The 27,161-nt window shown below is 53.9% G+C and overlaps 2 protein-coding genes across 5 annotated transcripts; one reads left to right on the top strand and one right to left on the bottom strand.

Annotated features, from left to right (window-relative positions):
• The first annotated feature begins 562 nt into the window (after positions 1 to 562).
• CTSB (cathepsin B) lies at positions 563 to 13,065 on the top strand. 3 transcript variants are annotated; one of them, XM_017830475.1, is made up of 10 exons: positions 563 to 653; positions 6,232 to 6,383; positions 6,935 to 7,020; positions 7,434 to 7,548; positions 8,203 to 8,321; positions 8,967 to 9,052; positions 9,733 to 9,879; positions 10,556 to 10,672; positions 11,489 to 11,617; positions 11,704 to 13,065. In XM_017830475.1, exons 2-10 carry the CDS (start codon positions 6,258 to 6,260, stop codon positions 11,799 to 11,801), a joined length of 1,023 nt encoding a protein of 340 aa, XP_017685964.1. In that variant the 5' UTR covers positions 563 to 653; positions 6,232 to 6,257; the 3' UTR covers positions 11,802 to 13,065. The 3 variants fall into 3 exon arrangements, with proteins under 3 accessions (XP_017685964.1, XP_017685966.1, XP_017685965.1); XM_017830477.1 differs by lacking the exon at positions 563 to 653 and adding an exon at positions 709 to 730; XM_017830476.1 differs by lacking the exon at positions 563 to 653 and adding an exon at positions 4,191 to 4,316.
• A 1,904-nt stretch (positions 13,066 to 14,969) lies between these two features.
• On the bottom strand, positions 14,970 to 26,452 carry FDFT1 (farnesyl-diphosphate farnesyltransferase 1). 2 transcript variants are annotated; one of them, XM_017830487.1, is made up of 9 exons: positions 26,283 to 26,452; positions 24,882 to 24,979; positions 21,090 to 21,273; positions 19,061 to 19,189; positions 18,267 to 18,458; positions 17,340 to 17,516; positions 16,940 to 17,092; positions 15,604 to 15,800; positions 14,970 to 15,259 (listed from the first exon to the last, which is right to left on the bottom strand). In XM_017830487.1, exons 1-9 carry the CDS (start codon positions 26,382 to 26,384, stop codon positions 15,250 to 15,252), a joined length of 1,242 nt encoding a protein of 413 aa, XP_017685976.1. In that variant the 5' UTR covers positions 26,385 to 26,452; the 3' UTR covers positions 14,970 to 15,249. The 2 variants fall into 2 exon arrangements, with proteins under 2 accessions (XP_017685976.1, XP_017685973.1); XM_017830484.1 differs by lacking the exon at positions 14,970 to 15,259 and having other exon boundaries at positions 15,391 to 15,800.
• Positions 26,453 to 27,161: the final 709 nt, after the last annotated feature.

The raw sequence follows: 27,161 nt of genomic DNA, 5'->3' as shown, positions 1-27,161 counted from the left end.
TGGGATGCAGGTAGGATTGAATGAGGTCACAGGCAGGCAGGAGGAGGGATGCAGGCACGATTGAAATGGGATGCAGGTGGGATTGAGGAGGCTGGCAGGTGGAGGGAAGCAGACAGGATCAGGGAAGCAGGCAGGAGGAAGGATTCAGACAGGATGGCAGAGGGTGGGATGCAGGTAGGATTGAATGAGGTCACAGGCAGGCAGGAGGAGGGATGCAGGCACTATGGAGACGGGATGCAGGTGGGATTGAGGAGGCTGGCAGGTGGAGGGAAGCAGACAGGATCAGGGAAGCAGGCAGGAGGAAGGATTCAGACAGGATGGCAGAGGGTGGGATGCAGGTAGGATTGAATGAGGTCACAGGCAGGCAGGAGGAGGGATGCAGGCACTATGGAGACGGGATGCAGGTGGGATTGAGGAGGGATGCAGGCAGGCTGGAGGTAGGAAAACTCGGTGGTATGGAGGCTGGCAGGCGGAGGAAACCCGGCAGGATCGGGGAAGCCGGCAGGATCGGGGAAGCAGGCAGGCAGCAGGGGCGGGCAGGAGGCGGGCAGGCGGCAGGATGCTGTCACGGCGGGGGCGGGCCGGGCGAGGTGACTCAGCCTCCGGGAGCTGCCCCGGTCGCCGCTAGCGAGGCTCGGGGGCCGTGTGGGGCGGTGAGTCCTGGGGGCCGGGCCGGGGACGCGCATAAGGGGCGCAGCGGGGCGCGGGTGCGGGCGCGGCTACGGGACTGGTAAGGGCGGGGGATGCTGCGGGTCGGGGGACACGCGTGGGGCGGTGGGCATGGGGCACCCCCTTTCCACGGCTCCGTGGGGGCTGCGGAACATCCAGCGGCAGCGTCTCCCGCTTTTTCCAGCGGCGTTTTTTGGGGATTTTTGTCCGTGGCTGGCGCGGGAGGGGGATTGCGGTTGAGGGATGCGGGAAGGGGTTTGCGCTGCGGCTCGAGGGTGCGGCTTCTTGCAGGAAAAATGCCTTGAACCGTCAAAAATCAGCAAACCTTCAGAAAGGGTCACGGGAAGGGAGAGGAAGCGTTGTGTTTATAATAAAGGCAGGAAAAACACCCCAGCCCTGCTCGTCAGCTGACGCTGCGGTCGGTTTGGCACCCTGGGAACATCCCGTGATCGCAGCCCGGCCTGGGTCTGGACCAGGACCGTGGCTTGGGAATGGCGCTGGAGAAGCTGCCATGCGTCGCCCTGGCCTGGAAGAAATCTCTCATCCCTGTATCCCGATCCCAGGGATGCTCTGCAGGCGTGATACAGCAAAGATCGCGTCCTTCGGGCATTTCCCTCCTGGTTGCGGATGAAGGGAAGGGATTTCCGTAGCACGGGGTGTCTGAGGTCTTGTGCAAGGCTCTGGTTTGGGGATTGGACTGTAAGAATAGAAAAAAAAATCATTGCAGCTCTATTTGTGAGGAATCTTGTGCTTTCTGTGCATGGAAGCTGTAGAGGTGAGCACTGCAGCTTGTGTCAAGATGGATTTATTTTGCCAGATGCTGAACAGCCTGGTCCAGTAGGAATTAGATGATCTTTAGGGTCCCTTCCAAGCCAGACCTTTCCTGGATTTTGTTATCTAACCTGTGCTTGTGATCTGGCTTTGCTAGAAAGGAGTAAGTGTGGGAAAGAGTGCCTCATGTTGTTTTTTTCTTGAAGAAAAAAGAATTCAAGCTCTGACAGTGCAGTGAGAGCTGTAATGAAGTCACCAGGCCACGGGTTTGGTGATGCCAAGTTCACCTGGTGGCACAGCAAGCTGAGCTGGATCGTAACCTGAATGGGTTTGCTTTGTTGTGGCTTGGAGTCACAGACTAACCCTGGCAAACAGGACAAAGGACAAAGCCTGGCCTGGGCAAAGGGCTGGTGCTGAGGAGGACACATGACTTGGGCGTTTCTGAGCACCCCCCTCGATTGGGAGGGGCACCCCTGGCCCTGCAGGGGTGGGGGGTGTTTTAGAATTGAGGGTGGGGCAGCTTTTATCTTCCTCAGACCCTTGGAGAAGGGTGTGTGAGTGGCTCTGTCTGTTCCTGGAGGGGTTTGGCCCAGACAGTGGAGGAGCTGAGATGCCTCAGGGCTGTGACTTATCTCGTGGTCTGACCTGCCTCAGCTGAGTCATGTGAGCTGGGCTTGGAACAGCCGGTTTTGGGGTTGGGTTGTTGTTTTCTAAATAAAAGTTAAATGGGACTTGTAGGTTTTGATTTTTGGGGTGATTTGGTGAAGACCTTCGTGATGGGACTCTGCAGCAGCAAAGGAATTTGCTGTTGTGGGCACCGGGCACCTCCCTTGGCTGCTTAGAGAGGGGGGGGAGGCTGTGGGATCCTACTGATGTCTGGAATAACAGGGTTTAAATAGCAGGAGCTCTGTCCCTGGGAAAGTCGGCAGGGAACTGCCCCCGGCTCCTAGATCTGGTTGAGAGGGATGGAGAAAGCACCTGGGTGGTGTCTCCTCCTTCCCTCCTCCTCTGCGACAGCACAGAAGGATGTGGGTGGATTCTGCAGCACCAGCACAGCCATCTCCCTTTAGATACTCTCCTCCCTCTCAGGCTGCAGCTGCTCTGAGCAGCTCCGATCGGAGAGCCTTCAGCCTCAGCGCTTCCTCCTCACTGGCTGGGAGTGGGGGGCTTGAGAGCTGCACTCGGGGGCCCATATTTCCTCTTTTTAAGCAGCCAGCTGGCTGAATTGTGAAATTGTGAGCGTCCTGCCCAGGGACAGGTGTGCTGCTGGGTAGTTATTTCTTACTCGTTCTTCAATAAACTGCATTAGCAGTTTTGGATCCCAGAGCAAGGGGGTTCTCTGCTCCCAGGGCTGCAACCCAAGAGGAGGTGAAGCAGCTTGGATGGCTCTTTGTAAGCCCCAAACATCCTCCTCCCACCTGGAGAGCTTTCTAGGGTGAAGCTGCCGTGTCCTAAGAAATCCAACAGCCTTGTTTTTGTTTTCAAGCTAATGAGCTGTGGTGGGATGTGACCTGTTAAAACAGCCTTAGCCAGGGTTATCCCGAAGCTGCGGGGCTCTGAAGCTGCAAGGCACCTCCGGAGCCGAGGGAGGGTTGCAAAGGGAAGGGATCTCCTGGGTTTGCTGGAGCAACTCCTCTGACCTGTTCACTGTGCGTGAAGAGGAGCAGATATCTGTGGGGTGCAGCAGCTGTTTCGCAATTCTGAGTTTGGTGCTGCTCCTCTGATGGTATTTGGAACAGCTGTGGGGTTTTAGTGGAGGAGGTTGTGTGCAGAGCAGATAGAGGTGGTGGGGGAAGCACGTGCCTGATAAACGCTGCCACAGGAAGCTCTTGCAGCTCGAATCAGCTGGGAAAGGGGGGTGATGGTGGAAACCAGCAGCCTTTTCTTGCTGCGGCGTCTCCGGGGTTGTTGTGGCTCCGGCTGCGCGTGACCCACTGTCAGTGGGAATCCGGAATCCATCCTGTCAGTCCCGTGCCTGTGTGCCCTATTTATAGATCTGCTGTGCACAGGGCGCTGGCTGAAGCTGGTGAGGAGGGGGGGGGGTTAGAGAGGAAGAAATCCCGCGAGATCGAGGATTTCCCTTTCCTTTTCCAGCCAGATGCTGGGATGTTCCATGCCAGCCAGCTGGGACTATCAGCTCCCCCTTGAAACTTCATGGCCATGGCACATCTCCTAGAATAATAGAAAGGTGTGGGTTGGAAGAGAGACTTAAAGGTCATTTAGTCCAACCCCCCTGCAATGAGCAGCGGCATCTTTAACTATAAATCAAGTTGCTCAGAGCCCCATCCAGCCTGGCCTTAAGCGTTTCCAGGGACGGGGCAACCACAGCTTCTCTGGGCAACCTGTGCCAGGGCCTCACTGCCCTCACTGGGAACCACTTCTCCCTAATATCCCATCTAACCCTTCCCTCTGTCAGTTTGAAGCCATTCCCCTTGCCCTGTCCCTCCAGGCCCTTGCCCAAAGTCCCTGGAGCCTCTTTAGGCACTGGAAGGGGCTCTCATGTCTCCCCAGTGTTCTCTCTTCCAGGTCGAACAAGCCCAGCTCTCTCATGCCCCACAGGGAGGCTCCATGCCCAGGGGAGACTTGCCAGGAGGTTTGTTTGCTGAAGCAAGGGGCTGGCTCCCAGCTCTTTGGTTTGCCGGTTTTGCTGGCCCTGGGCCATGTCGTGGGGCACATGCAAAGCAGCAGAGCTGAAGCAGCGAAGGGAAACTGCAGGCATCTGTTTTCAGTTTGGTTTCGGGAGAGGAAACTGCAGGGATCTATTTTCAGTTTGGTTTCGGGTTGCCTGGAGTGTGGTCTGGTGACCTGAGGACGTGAGATCTCCCGTGTCTGTCCCTCAAAAGCTGGGTGTGAGCAGCCTGTCGGTTCCTCGCAGGGTGAGTTTCAGCCTGTCAGCAAATTTGCAAGCATCCTGCTGAAAAGAAAAGTGTCTCTCATGTGGCTTCTGGCCTCGAAAATACCTCCTTCCTGTGCTATTTAATAAACAAAGCTGACTGCAGGAAGTACAGAGGTTTTTTGGGGTTGGATTTTTTTTTTGTATGTTGTGTGTATTTTTTTATTTTTTTTTAATATTTTTCATTGAAAAGGTGCTTCAGCTCTGGCTGGTCACCTGCAGGCTTATTGTGGCCGTGTTGAAGGGGCACAAGGCAAAAACCACAGTAGCCTTAGAAATGTGTATTTATTTCTCTGGGTGTAACCTCCTTCCTGCTGCGTAAGCAGGAGAGCACGGAGGGGACACCGGGAATGCCAGCAAGTCCCTTGCCTGCAGAAACCTCTAAGCAAGCAAATATGCACAAAACCCCTGCAAATATGCATTAAACCACTTCAAAGAGGTGAGATTTGGGGGTAGGAGCACCCCTGTGCTGCTGAAACTAAACCGTTTTTTGTGCTGAGCATCCTGCTGAAAGCACAAAGAAGGGGGTAAAAAAATAAATAAACGGTGGAAGTAGGAGGGGGAAAGGAAAAAAAGCCCCTTTATACAGTGAGCTGCAGCCTCCTGGGCTTGCTGCTGGCAGAAAGTAGGACACTCCTGCTGGGTTTTCTTCTCTGGAAAGGCTAAACTTGGCTGCGAGTGGGTGGAAGCAGCCGGCATGGAGATGTGTGTGATCTCCCATCCCCATCCCCTGCTCATCCAGCTCTGCCTCGGTGGGGCTGGAGAGCTGCTGGCAGGAGCTTCGTGTCCGGTTTAAGCGCAGGCTTGCAAAGGTGATTACACTTTCAGCTCGCTGGGATGAGCAGGAATTAAAGCCTGAGTGTCTCTGCTGTGGAGCATACGAGGTCTTGGGTTGCTCACCGGGCTCGGAGCTCGCCGGGGTGGGTGTGGGAGTTGGCGGGAGGGAGCTGGGAGGGTTTGGAGGAGGAGGAGGGTGCCCTGGTGTGTTTGTAGAGATAGAGGAGCTTGTGGCCTGGTGATGTGTCTGAGTCAGGCGTGGGGACGTGGAACAAGCTGCTGGTGTTGGGGGTTAAACTGGAGTTGGGCAATTGGATGTGAGTTATATTAAAGGAGGCAGGAGAGCAGAGAAACCACCGAGCCTTGCAGCATCTTTGGCTGGGTGGTGCTTGTGGTCCTTCATGGGAGGCTGTTGTCCATTCTTTCTTGCTCTTGGATTTCCCCTGCGTCTCTGTTCCCCAAATTGGGACTTTCCTGGTGCCCTGCACCTCCCTGCTGAAAAGCCCCAGTGGGAGTGGGAGCAGGGGGGCAGCAGCCACAGGCAGCTTCAGTGCATGTGGGACCCCCTCTGGGTGGGCAGGGGGTCACACCTGGGGGCTGTGACTCCAATCAGGGTCCCCAGGGCAATGGGCTGGCCAAAATGAGGCTGTGAAGTCCAAAAAGTCCAAATTTGGAGTGATATCTTTTCAGGAAGAGTACTACAGTAGGGCCAGGAGTCAGCAAGTCCCTGGGGCTGCAGCCCTGCCTGGGGTTTGCCATGGAGGTGGGATGTCATTTACTCCTTCTCCTAGTCCTTATTCTCCATTTTTGTAGAAGTAAACACAGGTTTTAATACCCTCCAAATCCCTTGGATCTGCTTCAAAAAGTATTTTCCTGCTGCTGCTAATCCCGCAGTGGTCAACAAACAGGGTTGCCTTGTCTGATTTCTCCTGAGCTGCAGGAGGGGGGTTATTTCTCTGCTCCTGTGTCTCTCCTGACTCTTGGGGTAATTCAGGATACAAAGGGGCCTGGTGCAGCCACATGTTTTATCCTCCCACGTGTTGCTGTGATGGTCCTTTGGTGTTGCTTCTGGTCTGAGCCTACCTTGGGAAGTTTGCAATGATGCTCCAATCTGGCTGCAGGTGGATTGTCCCATACTGTGGCTAAGATGTGGCCATCCGTGTCCGTCCTGTGTGTCCTGGTGGCCTTCGCCAATGCTCGCAGCATTCCTTACTTTCCTCCCCTCTCCAGTGACTTGGTCAACCACATAAACAAGCTCAACACTACCTGGAAGGTGAGTGCTGGGTTGATTTTTGAGGGGTTTTCGGGGGATATACATTGGTAATATATTGTCTCTGTGGGATTCAGTGGCTGGGCTTTGGGAGTCTCACCACAGTGGTGACATCAAACCAGCCTTGATTCCAGTTGATTTTTCCAGTGAAGTGATGCTCTCAGGGGTTCCTGGAGTGACAGTAACTGGAGCTTCTCCTCTTTGGAGCAGAGCACTGATGAGTTTGTGGAATAGGAGCAATGTAAGAGGAGGAAACTCTGGAGGAGACTGGAAACAAGCAGCAGGTGTCCAGCTCTGTTGGTGACCTGCCTAAACCCTCCTTGGCCAGTTTGCTGTGGCCAGACCCTTGAGATGGACCTTACTGGTCATGATGGGCTGATCCTGGAAGGGGCTGTGTTCTGTGTCTGTGGCTAGTTGGCTCTTGACCCCTGGGCTTTACAGCAAGTGTCAGTCTCTGGTTGGGATTCAGGGAGCTCTGGAGTACCAGGCTGGTCCCAGCAATGTGCTTGGTGGCTGTGAAGAGTTGTGTCCCATTTCTGTGTGTCTCTTCCCAGGCAGGGCACAACTTCCCCAATGCTGACATGAGCTATGTGAAGAAGCTCTGTGGCACCTTCCTGGGTGGGGCCAAGCTCCCTGAGAGGTGAGTGCTGGCAGAAGAAGGAGAAGCTCCTGTAAAAGCTTGTCTGGATCCTCCAGATGTGTCTGGAGTGGGTGAGGGGACTCTTTTGGCAGACTGTGAGCAGCGTTCCCATGGGTGCGGCCTGGTGGACATCAGGCATGGAAGTAAGCGTGGAGCATGTGTGAGGGGAATATCTGTCCTATGTCCTGCCAGATACTTGACCAACTGTGTAATTTGTTATCCTTGAAAATTAACACGCTAGAGGAGCTGCTGACCTGGTCTGAGGACGTCAGAAGCACTTATGCTCCTTCAGTCAGCAAACAACAAGAGCCCTCATCCTCCAGGTCACCTTCAGAGGAGGTTAAAGAGTCCAGAGCAACCAGTCCTGTTACACTGGTGCTCCTGTGACGGGACTTCCCTCTTTTCACTCGCAGGGTGGACTTTGCTGCAGACATGGAGCTGCCTGATAACTTCGACTCACGGACACAGTGGCCCAACTGTCCCACCATCAGTGAGATAAGAGACCAGGGCTCCTGTGGCTCCTGCTGGGTAAGAACATGGGCAGCTTAAGGTCCTGTTAATACAGACTTTGCTGGACAAAAACCATGCTGTTGGGTTTGCTACTGAACTGTGTAAATCACAGAATCACAGAGTGGTTTGGGTGGGAAGGGACCTTGAAGCTCATCCAGTTCCAACCCCTCTACCATGAGCAGGGACACCTTCCACTTGACGAGGTTTCTCGCCTGGCCTTGAATGCTTCCAGGGATGAGGCAGCCACAGCTTCTCTGGGCAACCTGTGCCAGGGCCTCCCCACCCTCACAACCAAGAATTCCTTCCCAATATCCCATCTAACCCTGCCCTCTGGCATTATGAAGAAGCCATTCCCCCTTGTCCCTGTCCAAAGTCCCTCTCCAGCTCTCTTGGAGCCTCTTTAGGCACTGGAAGGGAGTATAAGGTCTCCCTGGAGCCTTCTCTTCTCCAGATTTAACACCCCCAGCTCTCCCAACCTGTCTTCAGAGCAGAGGGGCTCCAGCCCTCAGAGCATCTTTGCTGCCCTACATGAGGCAACAGGGGGGATCCTGCAGTGTCTGAGCTCCTCAGTGTCTTCTCCCAGCCAGGCCCTACCTGCTGCACTCACTGCCAGGAGGTCTCCTGGTTTCTCTCCCATGACCAGCTCTAATGGTGTTTTGGGGCTGCCCACAGGCTTTTGGCGCCGTAGAAGCGATTTCAGACCGAATCTGTGTCCACACCAACGCCAAGGTCAGTGTGGAGGTGTCAGCCGAGGACTTGCTGTCATGCTGTGGCTTCGAGTGTGGCATGGGGTGAGCTGCTCCTGTTCCTTGTGCACTTGGAAGGGGGGTGGGAGGAGCAGGGACACAACCTGGAGATGCTCATTGCTTCACCTCTGTCTTCCTGGTCTCCCTAATGAGCAGGAAGCTCCACCAGAGGTTTCTGCTGTGAGTGCTGGAGTTAGATGGGAACAAAAAGGTGATTTCATGGACAGGAAGTCCTCTGGAACACATCCTGCCCCCAGGATAGTGGATGATGATGGCTGGTGGAGGGAGGACAAGCACACAGCAGTGCTCTCCCATGCAGAGCTGGCAGTTGCCAAAGCCAAGGGAAGGATCTTTTCCTAGTCCCAGATCCTTGGTTTTCAGACACAAGCCTTTTGCCTGTGGCTTTTCCAGTTGTTGAGCGCAGGGTAGGGAGTTTGGTCTCCAAGTCCTGTTGCTCCTGGCAGCAGAAGCTGATAAGGGACCTGGTAAGGAGGCACTTTGGGATTTGGAGGCTCTTGGCTCCTTACCTGAAGGCTTTGGTGTCTCAAGGCGAGTCCTGGGGAAGGCAGGAACAGAGTAAAAGAAGGTTCAATATGCCCAAAACTTTCCTTCAGCCACCCAAGCTCCCTGCATTCCCCTGCCTCCCCCGAAATGGGCAGGCTGGGCTGGAACTGCTGCCTCTTCCTCCAGGTGCAATGGTGGTTACCCCTCCGGCGCGTGGAGGTACTGGACAGAGAGGGGCCTCGTGTCTGGGGGCCTCTACGATTCCCATGTGGGTAAGTCCTGGCAGATACCCTTGGGAAAACAAAGAGGACCATCTCTGCCTGGTTAAGGTTCATGTCCTTCGGGATGCTTCTGTCCTGCTCTGCATCCCTGTGGCTGCTCCCTCCTTCATGTCTGGGCTCAAACACCTCTGCTGTCCCGGCTCCTGTCCCCATTTCTGGTGGCTCCTTTGGGACAAGAGTCCCTGAGCAGCACCTAGAGAAAGGAGACCCATCCAGGAAGGGAGCCAGTAGCCCTTAACAATCCCACAAGGCTCCTGCTTCCATTGCAGGAATGAATCGGGCTGTGAATTTTTTGTTGTAGCTGGTTTTGGACTAGTTTGGTACATTTTGGATGAGGTCAGGAGATCTTCCTGGCATGTTTCCCCTTCCAAAAGTCACTTCCAGAGTGGAATCCTCAGCCTCCTCCTAGCATGGCCACGTTCCCATCGTGTTTCCGACTTTTCCATCTCCTTGTCAAGAGGCAGGTGGTGGGAAGCAGATCCAGAGGGAAACTCTCCTTTGCTGACGGAGAGATTGCCCAACTGCCAGGGGAGAGACCTACTCTTGCACCCCACTGATCTGTAGGGTTCCTGGGTCAGAAAGACCCTTTCTTGGGGCATCTGGTGCCTTCTCCAGCATGGCTGCTAGAAAATCTGGGGACTGCCAGTTCATGTCACCTCTGTCCTCGACAGGCTGCCGTCCCTACTCCATCCCACCCTGCGAGCACCACGTGAACGGCTCCCGGCCCCCCTGCACTGGAGAAGGAGGGGGAACCCCAAGATGCAGCCGGCACTGTGAACCTGGGTACTCACCCTCCTACAAGGAGGACAAGCACTATGGTAAGGGAGGTGACAGCACAGCTCCAGAGCTGCTCCTTGTGGCAGCTTGGTGGGGTTGGCAGGGTTGGACCTGTTCCCAAGCTGGTTTACTGTGGTTATTTTCTGTGCCTTGTCCCTGGAGACCCCAGTCTGATGGTCCTGGAGCAAACAGCAGCCTGGCAGATGCACAGTTTGTATTTGTATTCCCCATCAGCTGAGACTGGGGAAAGAAAATGGTTTGAGTCTTCATGATGCATGTGGCTGGGTTGAAGAGTGTGGTGCTGAGCCCTGTGTGGTGTCAAAGCCACCTCCTTCTGACTCCTTGGTAGAGCCAGCCCTGTACATTTAGGATAATCCAACTGTTTCTTAAAGATTTGTCTCAGCCTTGAGTAATTTGGATTGTTTTTTGAGGATGTACAAGAAGAAAATGTCCATTCCCTCTGAAGCTGTCTGGAATAGGTCTTTGGGTACAGAATATGACTCAGATGAAATAATTCCCTGTAGAAGAGGGATATCTGGAGCCCACTTTGCCTGCCTGACTGTGTCAGTGTCTCCAGAGCAGCTGGGTTTGAATTTAACCTGAGTTTAAGTGGAAGAGGCCTCTTGAAGGGTCACACTGAGCAGTCTCAGCCGAGCCATCCAATCCCTGTGTGGCCTGACTGTTCTGTCCTAATGATGGGAATTTTTTCCTCCCTAGGCATCACCTCCTATGGAGTCCCTCGCAGTGAGAAGGAAATCATGGCTGAGATCTACAAGAACGGCCCAGTGGAAGGAGCCTTTATTGTTTATGAGGATTTCCTGATGTACAAGTCTGGTGAGTGTCAGCACTGAGGCTGGGGGGAGCCCTGTTCCCTGCTTCATCCAGAGGGTCCTTTCTTTGTGGCCCTTGTCCCTCTGCTCAAATCTGAAAGGAGATCTCAAGCTCACCCTTGAGTATCTGGTGTGGCAGGACCATGGGCTGATGCCATCTGCTGTATCCATTGGTTTATAGCAAAGGGAATCAGTGCTTGGGAGTGGTTCAGGGAGGGAACCTTGATGGGGACTCCCCCAAATTCCAGCTGAGAACAACAGCTTGGATTTTAGGTAAAATCCTGGCAGAAGGACCCCAATTCCTTGTTCTGAACTGCTTTTTGGCCCCTTGCTGAGTGTCTCTGGATGTCCTGTGTGCTGAGCTGGTGCTGAGCGTCAGTCATAGAGTCATGGAATGGTTTGGGTTGGAAGGGACCTTAAGGATCATCTCGTTCCAACCCTCTGCCATGGGCAGGGACACCTTCCACTAGCCCAGGTTGCTCCAAGCTCCATCCAATTTGTCCTTGAACACTTCCAGGAATGGGGCAGCCACAGCTTCTCTGGGCAACCTATGCCAGGGCCTCACCACCCTCACACCAAGAATTCCTCCTAACATCCAATCTAAATCTCTCTTGTAGTTTAACACCATTCCCTCTTGTCTTGGCACTGTCTCCCCATGTAAAATTCCTTCCTCCAGACCCTTGAGTTTCAGGTTCACATTTAACCAAAAACCTCTTCTCAGCTGCCCTCTGGGTCGCCAAATCAGGTGTCCCACAACCTCTCGTTGCTCTGTGCCGTGGAGACACGGTGCCCATGGACATGTTGGTGTGTTGCCTTGCAGGGGTGTACCAGCACGTGTCCGGGGAGCAGGTTGGAGGCCACGCCATCCGGATCCTGGGCTGGGGGGTGGAGAACGACACCCCGTACTGGCTGGTGGCCAACTCCTGGAACACCGACTGGGGGGACAACGGTGAGGCCCCGCGGGGAACCCCCTCCCTGTTCTCCTGGGCACGGTGAGGAGGTTGAGGTTGAGTGTTGCTCTTGGTGTGCTTCCAGGCTTCTTCAAAATCCTCCGAGGGGAGGACCACTGCGGCATCGAGTCCGAGGTCGTGGCCGGCATCCCCAGGACGGAGCAGTACTGGAAGAGGATGTAACTTTGGATCAAACCACAAATAATCCCGAGTCCCTGATGCTTTTAACTGATAGTGGGTTGGGTGCAGAGACCCCCCTCTTCTAAGAGACTATAGTTGAGATTACTTTATTAAAGCTTTTTATCTTTTCTTTTTTTCCTTTTTTTTTTTTTTGGTTGTTTTTCAGGTTTTTTGGTGGTTTTTCTTTTTTTTTTTTTTTGTACATCAGAGCTGGAGGTGGAGCTGCTCTCTGCCAACCTTCTGCTCCTGGTGGGTTGCAGCCATGGGGCATTCCCTGCTCAAAGGACTGCTGGGGAGCTCGCTGGCCTCTTGGTGTTTGGTTAGCCTGGACCCCTTCCAGCCCAGTTTGTTACTGGGAGGGCAGGAAGCAGTAGCTTTGTGCTGGGATTAGGGACTTGCTGGGGCAGCAGAGACGGATCCTGCTGGGAAGCCATGGCCAGGAGGGATTTGTGCACCCCTGGCTGGGTTGGTCTGACTGTTAGTACCCAAAACAAGCAGGGAATGTTAGTGTGTGCCTTGAACTGGCTAAATTTAGACCTATTAGTGACAAAATACTGATGAACTTGATGTGGGGCTGGCTCTGGCCAGAGCTGCCTGCACCAAGTCCTTTGTGCATTGCTTGCTCTGCTCCATCCATTTGGCTTTTTAAACCACTTCAACTGTTCATTTGGTTTCTATCTGCTGTAGTCTGGGGTCCTTGATCCCGGGGAAGGGCCTGGCTGGAGCTCCGTGAGCCTTTGATCAAATATCCTGCCAGCATCCAGGAGGACACTGGAAAGAGCAAACCACTTTATATCCATGGCTGGGCAGCTTGGTGTGTGAACCCTGGGCAAGGGTGCAGCACCCAAAATTGGGGTGCTTTGGCGCCAGAGGTGCTGAATGCTGACCTGAGGGATGGCTCCCAAGTCTGCTGCAGATGCTTGGAGGTATCTCACTGACTTGCACACAATTGAAGCGGTTTTTTTCTTGAGCCACAGGTGTTAAGGAAGAAAAAAACCCTTATTTTTTTTACTGGGGGGAGGTTGTGTAATAGTTGTGTAGGAGGAATCATGATTTGCCAACACTAATATAGCAAAAGAGCTTTTTTTTTTTTTTTAATTAAAGCACAAAGTATATTACTGAGCTGAGGCTGCAGGCTGAAACATGTGAAGCAGGCTCTCCCATGCACTGTAAAATAGCCCTTTACCTCTGCTTACTCAAACACCAGTGAGCCAGAGCTGTGCTGTTGTGGTTGGAACAACCGTGCCAATAAATGATTTCTCCAGTGTCTTGTCTCCTGGCCCCTGGTTGCTTCTGCTCAACTTCCAACCACCTCAAATGATTGGTGTGGAAGCAGGTGAGACCTTTCTGTCTTCATGGAATAGTTTGGGTTGGAAGGGACCTCTAAGATCATTCAGTTCCAACCCCCTGCCATGGCCAGGGACACTTTCCACTATCCCAGGTTGCTCCAAGCCCCATCCAGCCTGGCCTTGAACACTTCCAGGGATGGGACAGCCACAGCTTCTCTGGGCAACCTGTGCCAGGGCCTCCCCACCCTCAAATGGAAGATTTCCTTCCCAATATCCCATCTAACCCTGCCCTCCGGCAGTGGGAAGCCGTTCCCCCTTGTCCTGTCCCTCCATCCCTTGTCCAAAGTCCCTCTCCAGCTCTCTTGGAGCCCCTTTAGGCTCTGGAAGGGGCTCTAAGGTTTCCCTGGAGCCTTCTTTCCTCCAGGTGAACACCCTCAGCTCCGCCAGCCTGTCTCCAGAGCAGAGGGGCTCCAGCCCTTGGAGCATCTTTGTGGCCTCCTCTGGAGTCTCTCCAGCAGCTCCATGTCCTTTAGATGCTGGGACCCAGAGCTGGAGGCAGCTCTGCAGGTGGGGTCTCACCTGAGCAGAGCAGGAAAATCACTTGCACTTCCCTGGCTGGTGAGAGCCACTGCCTGGGGCTTGTGCTGGTGGTGGGGAAGGTGCTTCAGCCTGGATCAGAGAACAGCCAGACCTGTCCCCAGTATCCCTGGAGGAGGATGCACCAAGACACTGGAGCACATGTCTGCAGCCCAGGGCTGTGCCACCACTCCTGCTGCCTGCTGGGCAAGCTCCTTTCAAAGTTAATTTACTGCCCCTCAGCTGTCACCCTGGTTAAAATTCTTCCTTTGTGTCTGGCACGCAGGGCTGTGCTGTGATACCCTGACTTGGCAGCAAGGAAGCACTGGAATTGTATCTGAGCTGAGGGCTTGTAACTTGTGTGTGGAATTACTGGTGTAAAAGAAATGACAGCCAGAAAAAAAAAATCCAACACTTTTTTTTTTTTCCCAAAGAAAACTTTAATCTCAACAAGACTGGAAGCTGCACAAAGAGAGCTACCACAAGTTTCTTCAGAATGACAGCTTAAAACTTATCTACATTGGTACCTGTGGAGTTGGGGTTCTCCTTTTGAACAGCCTGGCCACAGGGGATGGGCCTTGCAAAGGCCACCAGACTGTCCCTGGCAGCTCTGTCCTGTTCTAGGACATGGGCTCTCCCTCCCTTCACAACAGCAAAGCAGCATTTGATGGGGGTGGGTAGGGACCTTGACAACAACCATCCACCCCAGGATAAGAGGACTTGCCTTTAAAGTGCTTTTTTCCTCTTCTAAGTCCAAATGTGTCTGATGTGTTTCAGACCAGCCTCTTCCAGCTCTCACATCAGTGTAACCCAAAGCACCATTCCAAAGCTGGAGCCAAGCAGGCCAGGGAAACCTGCCCTGGTCGCCCCCTCAGGGGCTCCAGTCTTCCCAGCCCATGGCAGGCATTGCTGCTGCCTTTCAGGGTGGCCAGTGTCTCCCCAAAAAACATCCCACGAGGGACAACAGGGTGCAAACCCTCACTCCCCTGCCTTGCTGTGCCACCACCACCCATCCCCTCGGGCTGAGCCCAGACCCAACAGAGGAGTCAGGCCTGGGGTTATGAGCTCAGGGCCATGCTGGCATCTCCCTCCTCATTTTAACCCCCTCCCCACTGCTAAAACAAGGGCTTTGCCAGTGCAGGGGTCATCTGTCACAGGGCAGGGAACTGCACAGCTGCCTTTCAGCTGGGGGCACATTTAAGTGAACAGAGCATCTCACCTTCTATTTCTTTAACATTAAAAAGGCTTCCTTCAGCATCCTTCAGCACAACAGAAATAGCCTCTGCCTCCTTCAGCATCCTTCAGCACAACAGAAATAGCCTCTGCCTCTGCCTGTTTCCAGGCTGCAGGATGTCAACCAGGCTGGGCTGAGGGCCAGAAGGTGGCCAGAGCTTTTTCCCTGGATAAGAAAGCGTGTTCCTCTCCCAGCTGAAGCAGCATCCTTCCAGAAAGGGGCAGGCACAGGAGGCAATGGGGAAGAGGCTGCCTAAGAAAGGGAGGCAAAACCCTCAGGGTTTTGCTCAGCTCTGAGCTGGAAAAGATGCCTCAAATCTCAAGGAAGAAAACAAGCAACTGGAGTTTCTATTTCAAATCATCCTAATAAAAAAAAAAAAAAAAAAAAAAAAGAAAAGAAAACCTCAGGTAAAACCATCCAACAGAAAAGAAGAGGAAAAAAAATAACTCAGCCTCAAACAAAAAGACTCCAATTAGCACTTGTAACCATCCAAGCAGCTGGCAAGGGCAGTGAGGATGGAGTCCAGCAATGCCACAGTGTCACCCCAGGGCTGCAGCTCACCGGGGGGGTCCCATCCTCTCACATTCCCAGTGCCCAGGGCCTGGCCATCCCCACGGATGGAGCCTCCTGCCCCTGCTGCCCACCTGCCAACCAGCTCTCCCCCCACCCACCCGCTGCCCATCAGTTCTCTCCCGCCTGGACGTACTCCTCGGTGGCCTTGGAGAGGGTGCTGAGGTACTGCCAGCTCAGGGCTGCCAGGAGCATGGCACAGGACAGGTAGATGGGGGAGTAGTGGTGCCGGGATGCCATGGAGCTGCCGGGCAGGCTCATGGCGCGGATGGAGGCGATGACCTGCTGCGTCTTGTTGGAGGAGGGGTCGGTGCTTGGGATCTTCTGGTAGATCTAGGGGAGGAGGAAAGAGGAGCTGTGGTTTCCACGCAAAGGTGAGGAGAGAAATAGGAACACTGGTTGGAAGAGGAAGGTTTAAGGGCCACCGTGTCCTCAAGAGTAACCTCGGTGGTGGACTGCCATGGAGCACCGGCTGCCTGGATGGGTCCAGGGAGTCTCCCTTGGGAAGTGCACTAAGCCAAGCTGCCTCTTGAGGGCACCCCATGACGGGACATGGACCACACAGATCCCTCAACCACCAGTGGTGGTACTGGAACCAGTGGTTTTCACCTTGCAGCCCTCACTCACTGCACATGTGCTGCAGCTCAGCTAAAACCAGAGGGGACACCTGAGCGTGTGACTGCCTGGAAACAGCCACATCCATCAGCTAATTCCATGGTCTTTTGGGTTTTCTCTTCAAATCCCATGGCATTTGGGATAAGTGTCTGCACGAGTCTTAGCAAGGTGGGTACAAGCAGAGCCACAAGGCCAGCCCACAAGGGCAGCTCTAATAACCCATGGTTTGGGGTCTCTCTAGTACAGAAGTGACGTCTTTTTACTTAACAGCCCCCACTGGATTTGGGTTTTGGGGAGTGGGGTGGTTTTTTTCCCATGAAACCACTCAGTAGTTGTTCCTCCACATGAATTTTTAACCTCCACAAGACCTTAAAGCAGGGAGTAAGAAGGTCCCCCCTGAGCCTCCTTTTCTCCAGGCTAAGCCCCCCAGCTCCCTTAGCTGTTTGTGGTGCTCCAGCCCCTTCCCCAGTTCCATTGCCTTCTCTGGACACACTCCAGCCCCTCAATGTCTTTCTTGTCATGAGGATCCCAAAACTGACCCCAGGATTCGAGGTGTGGCCTTACCAGTGCCCAGCACAGAGGGACAATCACTTCCCAGGTCCTGCTGCCCCACTATGGCTGACACAGGCCAGGATGCCACTGGCCTCAGTCTCTACTTCTCATCAGAGGCCCAGATGTGTTCAAGGGAACACATCAAGCACCCAGTTTAGCCCAGGCCAAAACCACATTCCCTGCCACTACTGAGCTAAAGGATACAAGGAAAGGATTAACAGAGTCACCACATGTGTTCCCAATTCCACACCAAGAACGGGCACAGGCACAGCCAGAAATTACTCAAAGCCAACTGCTGAACCCACCTCTTCCACATACTGGTACATGATGGCTTTGACAGCTTGTATGTTGGTGGCATCCATCATGAGGGTGACGGCTTGTCCCTTCCGAATCTTCACCACGCCCCTGAACACCTGCTTGTTGTTGTAGCAGGCAGCCAGCGTGGCAATGGCCATCACCTAAGGACACACATGGAGAGCCTTTACTGCACTGGGAGGAACATGCCAAGAGCCCACCTTGATTCTAGTCACACTGATGGCAAGACACTGCAACAGAGCCACAAGCTCACCAAGGGCAGAAGTGGTAGGTACCAGGAAAGAAGGAAGAAATGGGAGAATAAAACAGGCTAGAAACACATGATCCACAACCTCCTTCACCTCCAGCTTCTCACCAGATGGTGAAGAACCCCTTGAAAGCAGAACTCACCTGGGGGATGGCGCAGAAGTTGAAGACACTTTGGTTTTTCAGGCGGGACAAGTAGGTGAGGACGTCGGGGACGTGGTGGAGGGCGTTGGTGATGAGCTCGTTCAGACACTGCACGGCCATCTCGATGTTCTCCGGCTTGGCGAGGTCCGAGAGCTTCTGTGCGTATCTGCTCCAAACCTACACACCAAGATGGGGACTCATGAGCTGGAGGGGACATTCATGTCGTAGGAGAGACATCAGGAATGGCCTGAGGTGTGGGAGAGCAACAGGAAGCACCAGAGACCCACAAGAGCCTTGAAGCACTACTAGGATAAAGGAAAGCAGGAAGGGCAGGCTGTGGAGACGTGATGGTGGCCTTGGTGGATACAAAGGGCTTTTAAAGAAGGATGAACTTGTCCCCACATCTTCTCTAGGTAGGGCAAAGAAAAGATGAGGCACACATCAGGCTGACACAGAATCAAAGAATGGTTTCCTTAAAGCTCATTAGACCAGGTTGCTCCAAGCTCCGTCCAACCTGGCCTTGAACACTTGAACATCAAGAAATGCTCTTTAAGAGAGGTGAGCCACCTAGAAAAGGGACAGAAAAATTCTTGGAGGATCAAGACGAGCAGACGAGCGGCTCTTAGGCACAGGCAGAGCTAATCCTGCCTTTGGGAGCAGACCAGGTACCCTCTCGAGGTCTCACTCAGCCTTATCCTCCCTCATTTCTAGAGCCAATCTAACAGAGAGGGGAAAAAGCTGCCCAACAAGTGTGGGCAGTGTGAGGAGACATCTTGGCAGTGTGAGGAGACATCACCTTGTCCCTTCATGTGTACCCAGAGAGCTGTAGACAGATGTGGAACTTGTGAGCCAGCTGTCATTAGAAGAACCATTGTTACAGAGAAGATGCACAGCCAACAGTAGTGATTTGATGAGGTTTTCCCTCACCTCTCTGGGCCAGAACTCCCTTCCTTCCATCTGGTCCTCCAGGTAGTCACGGATGATGTTGGTTTTCTGCAGGAAGAGGCCCATGGAGTTTGCCAGCTCTGTGTCCTGCCCCACAATAGAATCTTCCAGCTCTGATGCAGAGAAGAGACGGGAAAGGCCGATCCCCACCAGCCCAGCAACGTAGTGACAATACTGTGAGGTGCCAGGTTGGGAAAGGGCGGGAAAAAACAAGATGAAAGGAGCAGTTACAAAGAGCTGCCTGTTTGCCACAGGGAGTTTTACAAAAATGATGCTCAGAAGGAACTGACAGTTGAATTTTATACAAGTTCTCTCCCTGGGTTGTCTCAGCTTTGCCATGAAAACAAAACATTTTCCCAAACACCTCACTAAGGATGTCCCACCAAGGTGTCACTCTGCCTCCAGCAGACAAATGAACAGCCCATGGGGGAAAAACTGATGTGATGGGTCACCCAAAACATGCTGGTGGGCAACACCAACAGTCCACACCGTCCTCCTGTCACCCACAGGACCATCAGACTCTCAAAGCCTTCCCAAGCCCACACAGCCTCCCTCATCCAGCTGTTGCCACAGGGATGCTCTGTCTCCTCTTTCCATGGAGACACAGCAAACCCTACATGGAAGTGTTCTGAAGATGTGTGGATCTTGCACTTAGTGGTGGCCCTACCAGTGCTGGGGGAATGGTTGGACTCAATGATCTTAGAGGGCTTTTCCAACTTTAATGATTCCATGATTCTACTCATGTTCAGTCCACTCCTCTGTCCAGGCTGACTCACCTTATCCCATTCATGTTGAGAGTCCACTTTTTTCTCCAAGAACTCCGCCATTCCAACACCCATTTTGTGGCAAATATCTGAAATCACATCCTGGTAGACTTTTGACAGGTTCCTGAACTCCATGGAGATCTGGAGCACGGTAAAAAAAAATAAAAGACAGTGTCAGGAAAAAACAGCTTTATTAAAAAATCAGAAAAATACTGTTTATCAGGCTCTAATCCTGCCCTGGCTGGAGATGTGGGACAACTCCCCCAACCAGAGTTGTTTCAAGGTCCTTGGAGCACAGGCTCAGTCTGTTCTCAGTCTAAACAGGACGGGCTCTGGAGGGAGATCAGACACAGCAACATCTTTGGGAAGGCTCTGTGGCCTTGGACGGGTATCTGGGAGCTGCAGGACAAAACTAACTACACTTGGTGCACAGAGTTGTTTTCTTTTGTAATTTGAGAGCACTCCATCACACCAGCCATGGGAAAACAACCGGGGAGGTTTGTGGTGCTCTGTTCTCCTGAGCTCCCTCCAGCTCTGGCTTCACGAGGCACATTTTCCACAAAAAAAAAAGGCATCAAGCAATGGAGGAAGTGTGAAATCTTTCTTTTGCATGCCCAGTAACATGGAATCACAGAATGGTTTGGGCTGGAAGGGAGCTTAAAGGTGATCTAATTCCAACCCCCCTGCTATGGGCAGGGACACCTGCAAGGTCTCAAACGCTCTCACACTGCAAAAAAAGTTAAAAATTCCATCCTTCCCTTCCCAAAGCTGTGGAGCATCACATTTTTTTGTGCTAAGCTTTACTCTCCCTCAGGGAGTAACTGCAGCCAGCCCAGGGAGTGCAGGCGGTAAGGACAGCAGTGTGAATGATCACAGCCCTGACACCACTGCAGATCCAGGTTTTCCTCCATGGCTGCTGGCATGTCCCTGCCCTGTGTCTCAGTCTGTCTGTAAAAGAAATATTTCAGCTCTGCTTCTGCCACAGTGGCTTCAACTCCCTACAAAGAGAAGCACAACCTACAAATACCTCTACCAAATATTATTAGAAGTTTTTTCCTATGAGGGTGGTGAGGCACTGGCAGAGGTTGCCAAGAGAAGCTGTGAATGCCCCAAAAAAATTCAAGGTCAAGTTGGATGGGGCTTGGAGCAACCTGGTCTAGTGGAAGGTGTCCCTGCCCATGGCAAGGGGTTGGAATCAGATGATCTTTAATGTCCCTTCCAACCCAAACCATTCTGTGATTTTACGCTCTGCACATTGAGAGTTTAATGGTTTGAACGTGGTCAGACTTTCTCAATCGGCCTCGAGGCTGAAGACCTGGAGAGCAGACCCCAGAATGCTGTGGCTTGCTTGGCTCTCTGTGGCTTCCTTTTAGAAGGATCCTTAGAGCAGTAACTTTGGGCAGTATTGTTACTAATAACAGTGAGGGTGCTTTTTATCTTGTATCATAGAATTATAAAATGGCTTGGGTTCAAAGGGAACTTAAAGATCATCTGGTTCCAATTCCCCCATCATGGGCAGGGACACCTTCCACTAGACCAGGCTGCTCAGAGCCCCATCCAGCCTGGCCTTAATATGCACCTCAAAGATCTGCAGACACACTCCTAGAGCTCTAGAGCAGATCCTGCAGGATCACTGTGAACACTGGACCATCCAGTGGTCCAGACAAGGTGCCAGACAAGCCTTCCTTGTCCCCCAACCTGTCAGGGGACACAGGACACCCGACCCAAGCAATGCACAGTGTTGGGTAACAAACCCAAATCTCTCTCCACAAGACAATGTTTTTTTTTACTTTTTCAACAGAGGAGGCAAAAAGCCACTTTTCAGAGCTGGCACTTTTCCACAGCCAGATCACCTGTGACTCACAGAGTTGCACAATGCTTGTGCTTCTCACTCCAGCTCAGCATCCAGCCCCATGGGCAGGCGATGGAGCTCTTGGGAAGAGCTGTGGGACTGAACAAGCTCTGCAGGCTCAACATGGAGAGACAACCAGGCACCCAAAGGTGCCACAAGGCAGCTGAAGCCAGGAGGAGGATTCCTTACCGTTGGGAAATCTTCCAGCACCTGCCGGTCCTTCTCCTTGCTCTCCATGTATTTCCACTCTGGCTGGTAGAGGTAGGAGTGGAACTCCTGCAGCATTGGGACCTTCACATCCAAGGGGATGCTCATGTCATCCTCTACAGTGTCCAGGGCACGGAGCACCAGGTAGAATATACAGACAGCATGTCTGAGAGGAGAGAAAAAACAGGAATTCCTTACTTGGGATTTTCTATTCAGCAGGATAAACAGCTGAGATGAACCACAGAGCCTTCAGCAGGGGCACTTCAAGCTCAGTATGACACACACTGGCACTTCCAGGTTGTTGATACCACTGGAAAATACCAGCACTTCCAACACACCTGAGCTGGGTCAGGAAATCCAGGTTTTCCCTTCCTGAGGAGAACTATGACCAGCTTTTGGCTTTCTAAAATGCATAGCAGGGAAGGGTCAGGCCTGTCATCTCCCTGAGCAGGGAAGATCCAACCCTGCAAACAAAGCCAGGACCCAGAGGACAGAGCCTGAGGTCATTTTATTGGAAAAAGCAAATGTGAAATAGGGAAGGGGAAAAAATCAGCCATACTTTTCTCATCACTTCCCCTTCTCTGCACACAGCAGCCTTTTATCCAGTTTGGGGGGCAGTAAAGGGGTGCCTCACTGCACAACAGGAACATTAGAGCCAAACTGCCCTGTATTTTATATCTCCCTGCACAAGACATTCAGGCCCTCCCATGAGTCCCAGATGCTGGAAAGCTGTTTCTCCTCCCAGTCCCACTGCCCCTGCCTTCCCTTATTCCTGCTTCCCTTCCCATTCCCTGCCTTCCCCAGCCCTGCCTCCACATTCCTGCAGTAGAAGCAAAAAAAAGAAGTCCTGATGGCAGGAAACAGTGTTTCCAGCTCCGGGATTTATATAAAATAATCCCTAGCTCTCTCCATGAGCACAGTGATATGTCAAGGAGATGAGGCTTTATTGATTGTTTAACAAATGGAAACTAGCTTGGACTGCTTAAATGCTAATTACTTGGTGACAGTGTTGTACTCCTGGGATGACAATGTGCAAGCAGTGATTAAGAATCCAGGGAAAACTGACTTGCTCTTAGAGCCAATGCTGTTAAATTTGGCTTTTTTTTCCTCGACTGAAGGGTATTTAACACCTCCATCAAACCACATATCTGAGGGCTCACAGCAGCTCTCTCATTCCTGTTCCTTTCCATACTAACTGGGCTGCAAAGGTTCATCCAACAGGATCCAAGAGCCCAGGGCTCCAATCCAATTCCAGCAGCAACTTCCACGAGCAGTAATCAAGAAAGGCAGAGCAGAACCTGAAATGCCATCCCAGAAGCACCTCTCACAGTGGCACCATGCCAAGGGAAGAGCCAGCAGTAATTCCAGAGGTCAGCATAGTTAAACATTTATTTAACCCCACTTCTGCATCCAGAGCATAACTGCATCCCTAACTTAGATCATATACTGAATTTAGATCCATGGCAATTTTGGCAAGTTAAAGGAAGAAATTTATTACTGTGAGGGTGGTAAAACACTGGCACAGGTTGTCCAGAGAGGTGCCAGATGCCCCATCCCCGGAAATATTCAAGGTCAGGCTGGATTGGGCATATCTGGAAGCACCCACTTCCAAAGAGCAAGTCTGGATCATCCCAGGGCTCAAGTTTCAGCCCTGTCCTAGACACAGCTCCCCAATTCCCAGGTCTCCTTTTTTCCTTCCATCACATTCACCTTGTGACAGTCCAAACCTTCAGAGATGGATCCTGAAGGGTCCCAGTGACAGGTAGAACTGTGGGTCTGGCAGAGGGGGAAGGCAGGAGCCTCCCTCTCCTCCTCTCCATCCCCAGGAGAGGAGCTATGATGTTGGCTCACACTCCTCTCCACCAGCAGCAGTTGAGCTGTTGGCTCAGCTGCCCATGAAACTGCAGTTTTGAGCCTCCCACCTTCCAAGACAACGCCCTAACCACGGAGCAATGAGCTGGACAGGGCCCTGGCCAGCAAAACATGCAGGTTATGGGGCCAAAAAAAATAAGCAAGAAGGAACTAAACATTTCAGCTCAACTACCAGTACCCTGCCTGGCCAGGGAAGCTCTGCTCCAAGCACTCATCCAGAAGTTCTCTGTTTTCCAGCAGTCCTTCTGGGATGTATATCTGTAACTACAGGGGTTCAACTGAACTCCCTGATGGGGTTAACATCAATGAAAGCACTTTTTTGATCCAGCAAAATTAATTCCTTTGGTAAGGTTGCTGCTCTGCCTATTTCTATATCCTCCCTATTTTGTATTTCCATCTTTTGTCCCTAAATTCTCCAGCAGAGCTACTGTGCTTTGAAAATTAGAGCTTCTCCTGATCCACTACAGCACCACTGTAATTCAACCACCAGCCCTGCACGGCAGTGGGTTGCAAAGATCCTGCAAGAGCATTTTTAGGATGCCAGGCAGAAGTTTCTGTGCCCTGAAGGGAGAAAGCCTTCCTGATCCCAAGGCAAGGACTAAAGAAGAAAAAAAAACAGACAAAGATAACTGCAGGATGACCAAGGCATGCACAAGGCAGATGGACACTGCTAACAGGTTTCATGGTGTTTTATTAATTGGCCTTTTTTTCCCTTAATTTCTACATTAGCTAATATTACAAGCACGGGAAAAAAAAGTTTAATTCTTGGCCCCACTCGTACTTTTCCACACAATTCCAGCCAAACCACTGAATTTCTTTGCCTTTCCTGTAAACCAGGCTGCAGACACCGTTTCATATTTGTTGGACACAGCTATGGGGCATCATCCAAAATGCCAAACCAGGGCTCAGAATTCCAACAGATCACCCAGTGTTTGGGTTCAACTGCTCAGCAGAGCTGCAACGTGTCTGGTTCAACTTACAGAACCCCCTAATTTGATGACTAACCCATTTTGGGATTAACTGGCGATTTACAAACTGCAATCAGTAACTACCATATGAATATAATGAATTATATGGAGAATATTTACATACTCATACGAGGCCCTGGGCCAGCTGAGCTTTGCATCCTCTGTTATTATTCCCATCTGAAGCTTTCCCTACTATTCCCATCTGCTTTCCCTCACGGGGCAGCAAAGTTTGCACAGCAAAAAATGAGCGTGCAACGATCCCTCTCCAATGACTGTGCAGGTTTTGAGGCAGCTGCTTCCAAAAGCACCTTCCAGGTAGGGTCCAGACCCTCAGTCAGCCCTAGGTTTCTCCTCACCTCCTCCCTCCGGCCGGCCCGAAGGCCAGTGCCAGCCTTGGCACTGCCAGGACACATTCCCAGAGTGTCACATATGGCACACGGCCAGGCCCTGTGTTTAACAATCTGCTGGCCAGGAAGCTGCAGTGTCTGTCCCAGGGCTTGCTCAGTCCCAGGACCCAGTTTGGGGGAGGGGGGATGGGGCACAGCCAGCTCGGACGTGAAAAAACCCACGTCCCGCTGCACGGGGTGGGGCTGAGCCCAGTGAGTCCAGGCAGCTCTCGATGGGAAAGGGAGCGTGTCCCAGCAGCTCTCCCAAAGAAAAATGGCATATGAGGGCACTGCACGGACCAACTCCTGCCAGCTCTGCCAGGGAGCCCTGGTACTGGGAGGTGTCACACCCACCAGCTCCCGGAGATCCCCAGTATTGGGAGGCATCACACACACCACCTGTTGAGGAGGAGAATTACACCCACCATCTCCCGGGGATCCCCAGTGTTAGAGGGCATCACACCCACCACCTCAGAGGGAGTACCAGTGCCGGGGGGTCACTGCACCCTCAGCCCCCCTCCCTGGGACCCCAGCGACCCTCCTCTTACCGCAGCTCTCCATCCAGAGCCTGGATGACGGCGGCGAAGCTACGGCTGGTCTGGTTTAGGTACCGGTAGCAGGTGCGGAGGCCACATCCCAGCGAGTCCTGCGGGCAGAGCGGAGCCCGGGGGGCCGGTTGGAGCGGGGGGGCGGCGGGCGGCGGGGCCGGGGGCGCCGCGGGGACCCCGCGCTGCTGCTGCCGCTGTTGCCCCCGCCGTCGGCCCGGAGCCCGGGGGGGGTTCCGCGGCGGGGACAGGGTCAGTGTCCGCCGGAGCAGCGACATGGCCCGGGACCCGGCCGCCATGGGGGCGCGGCGGCGGCGGGGGGCTGCGGCCGCTCCGCCCCCGGCCCCAAACACGCCCCTTAACCCGCCCCGTCCCGCGGCCGGAGCCGCTGCCATGTACGGGCAGCACCGGGGCAGAGCATCGCTGGGAGCCAGTGGGATGCCCGCGGGGTACCGGGACTGTGCGATGGTTGGGGATGATGCCGTGCACGGGCAGCACCGGGGCCGAGCATCGCTCGCTGCCGGTGGGATGCTCGGAGCGTACCGGCACCGAGAGATGCAAGGGATGCCCGGAGCCGGTGGGATGCACGCGGGTACCGAGCACCAAGCAATGCTTAGGAAGCCTGAAACGAGCGGAATGTTCGGAGCCAGTGGGATGCTCGGAGGGTACCGGCACCGAGCAATGCATGAGAAGCCAGCAGCCGGTAGGATGCTCGGGAAGCACCGGGGCTGTGCAACTCCCAGAGCCGGTGGGATGCACGCAGAGTACCAGCACGGAGCAATGCTCGGGGAAGCCTGAAACAAGTGGAATGTTCGGAGCCGGCTGGATGTCCAGAGGGCACCGGCACCGAGCAATGCATGGGAAGCCAGCAGCCGGTGGGATGCTCGGGAAGCACCGGGACACTGCGATGCCCAGTGTCAGTGCGATCCACGCAGGGTACCGGCAGTGAACAATGCAATGGATGCTCGGAGCCCGTGGGATGCTCAGAGCCGGTGGGATGCTCGCGGGGTACGGGCACCGAGCAATGCACGGAAAGCCTGACACCGCCGGGATGCCCGGAGCCGGTGCCATGCGCAGAAAGCACCGGAGCCGGCGGCATGCCTGGAGCCGGTGGGATGTACGCGGGGTACCGGCACCGAGTAACGCAAGCGGTACCCGGAGCCGGTGGGATGCTCTCAGGGTACTGGCACCGAGCAAGACACGGGACGCCCGAAGCAGGTGGGATGCCCGGGAAGCACCGAGGACACACACATGGCGCACAAAGGGGCCGCTGCCCACCGGTAGCACCGGGGCCGGTCCTATGGACTCCAGGCCGTGCGACAGTCACCCATGACAACGCCGCATCCCCGCCGGGAGATGACAGTCCCCCCCACTCCGTCCCCTGCTGCATCCCTCCGCGCTCACCGGGTCCATCCGCGGCATGACGACGCGGTAGCCGCCCATCTTGAACCGCAGCAGGTTGTAGATGTCCTCGGGGTGGCCGAGCCATTTCCGAAGCAGCTCCATGGGGACCCCGCTCGGTCCCCGCCGCCGCCGCCGCCGCTCCCGCCGCCCCCCTCCCGCCGCTCAACCGGCCCCTGCCAGCCCCGCCCCCGCCGCGCTCCGCCACCAATCACAGCGCCCCTCGCATCGCTCGGTGGGGCGGGCGCGGCGCCCATTGGCGGAGACGCACTCGCACCAGCGCAGAGCCAGCCAATGGGAAGGCGCTGCGGCTGGTGTGACGGCCGGCGGCGGGCGCTGATTGGCTGCGGCGCGTGTGGGCACAGGCGGGGCGGGAAGGAGCGGCCCCGAAGCCCGATTGTGAGGGAGGGTCAGGGGAGGAGGCCGCGTTGTGAGAGAAACGTGGAGCGGTTCGGGTGGAAGGGACTTTAAAGTTCATCCAGTTCCAACCCTGACACTTTCCACTATCCCAGGTTGCTCCCAGCCCCGTCCAGCCCGGCCTTGGACACTTCCAGGGATAGGGCAGCCACAGCTTCTCTGGGAATTCCATCCCAGACCCTCACAGCCAAGAATTCCTTCCCAATATCCCATCTAACTGCCCTCGGGCAGTTTCAAGCCATCCCCCTTGTCCCAAGTCCCCCTCCAGCTCTCCTGGAGCCCCTTTAGGCTCTGGAAGGGGCTCTCAGGTCTCCCTGGAGCCTTCTCCAGGAGAACACCCCCAGCTCTCCCAGCCTGTCTCCAGAGCAGAGGGGCTCCAGCCCTCAGAGCATCTCCATAGCCTGAGAACCCAACAGATCCCTGCTGCCTCCTCATCCTTAAAGGTGTGAGGTTCAGCTTTTGGGG

The sequence above is a fragment of the Lepidothrix coronata genome, unplaced genomic scaffold, assembly GCF_001604755.1.
Source record: "Lepidothrix coronata isolate B3197 unplaced genomic scaffold, Lepidothrix_coronata-1.0 Scaffold179, whole genome shotgun sequence".
Taxonomy (NCBI): domain Eukaryota; kingdom Metazoa; phylum Chordata; class Aves; order Passeriformes; family Pipridae; genus Lepidothrix; species Lepidothrix coronata.
This window is presented reverse-complemented; position numbering and strand designations above follow the sequence as displayed.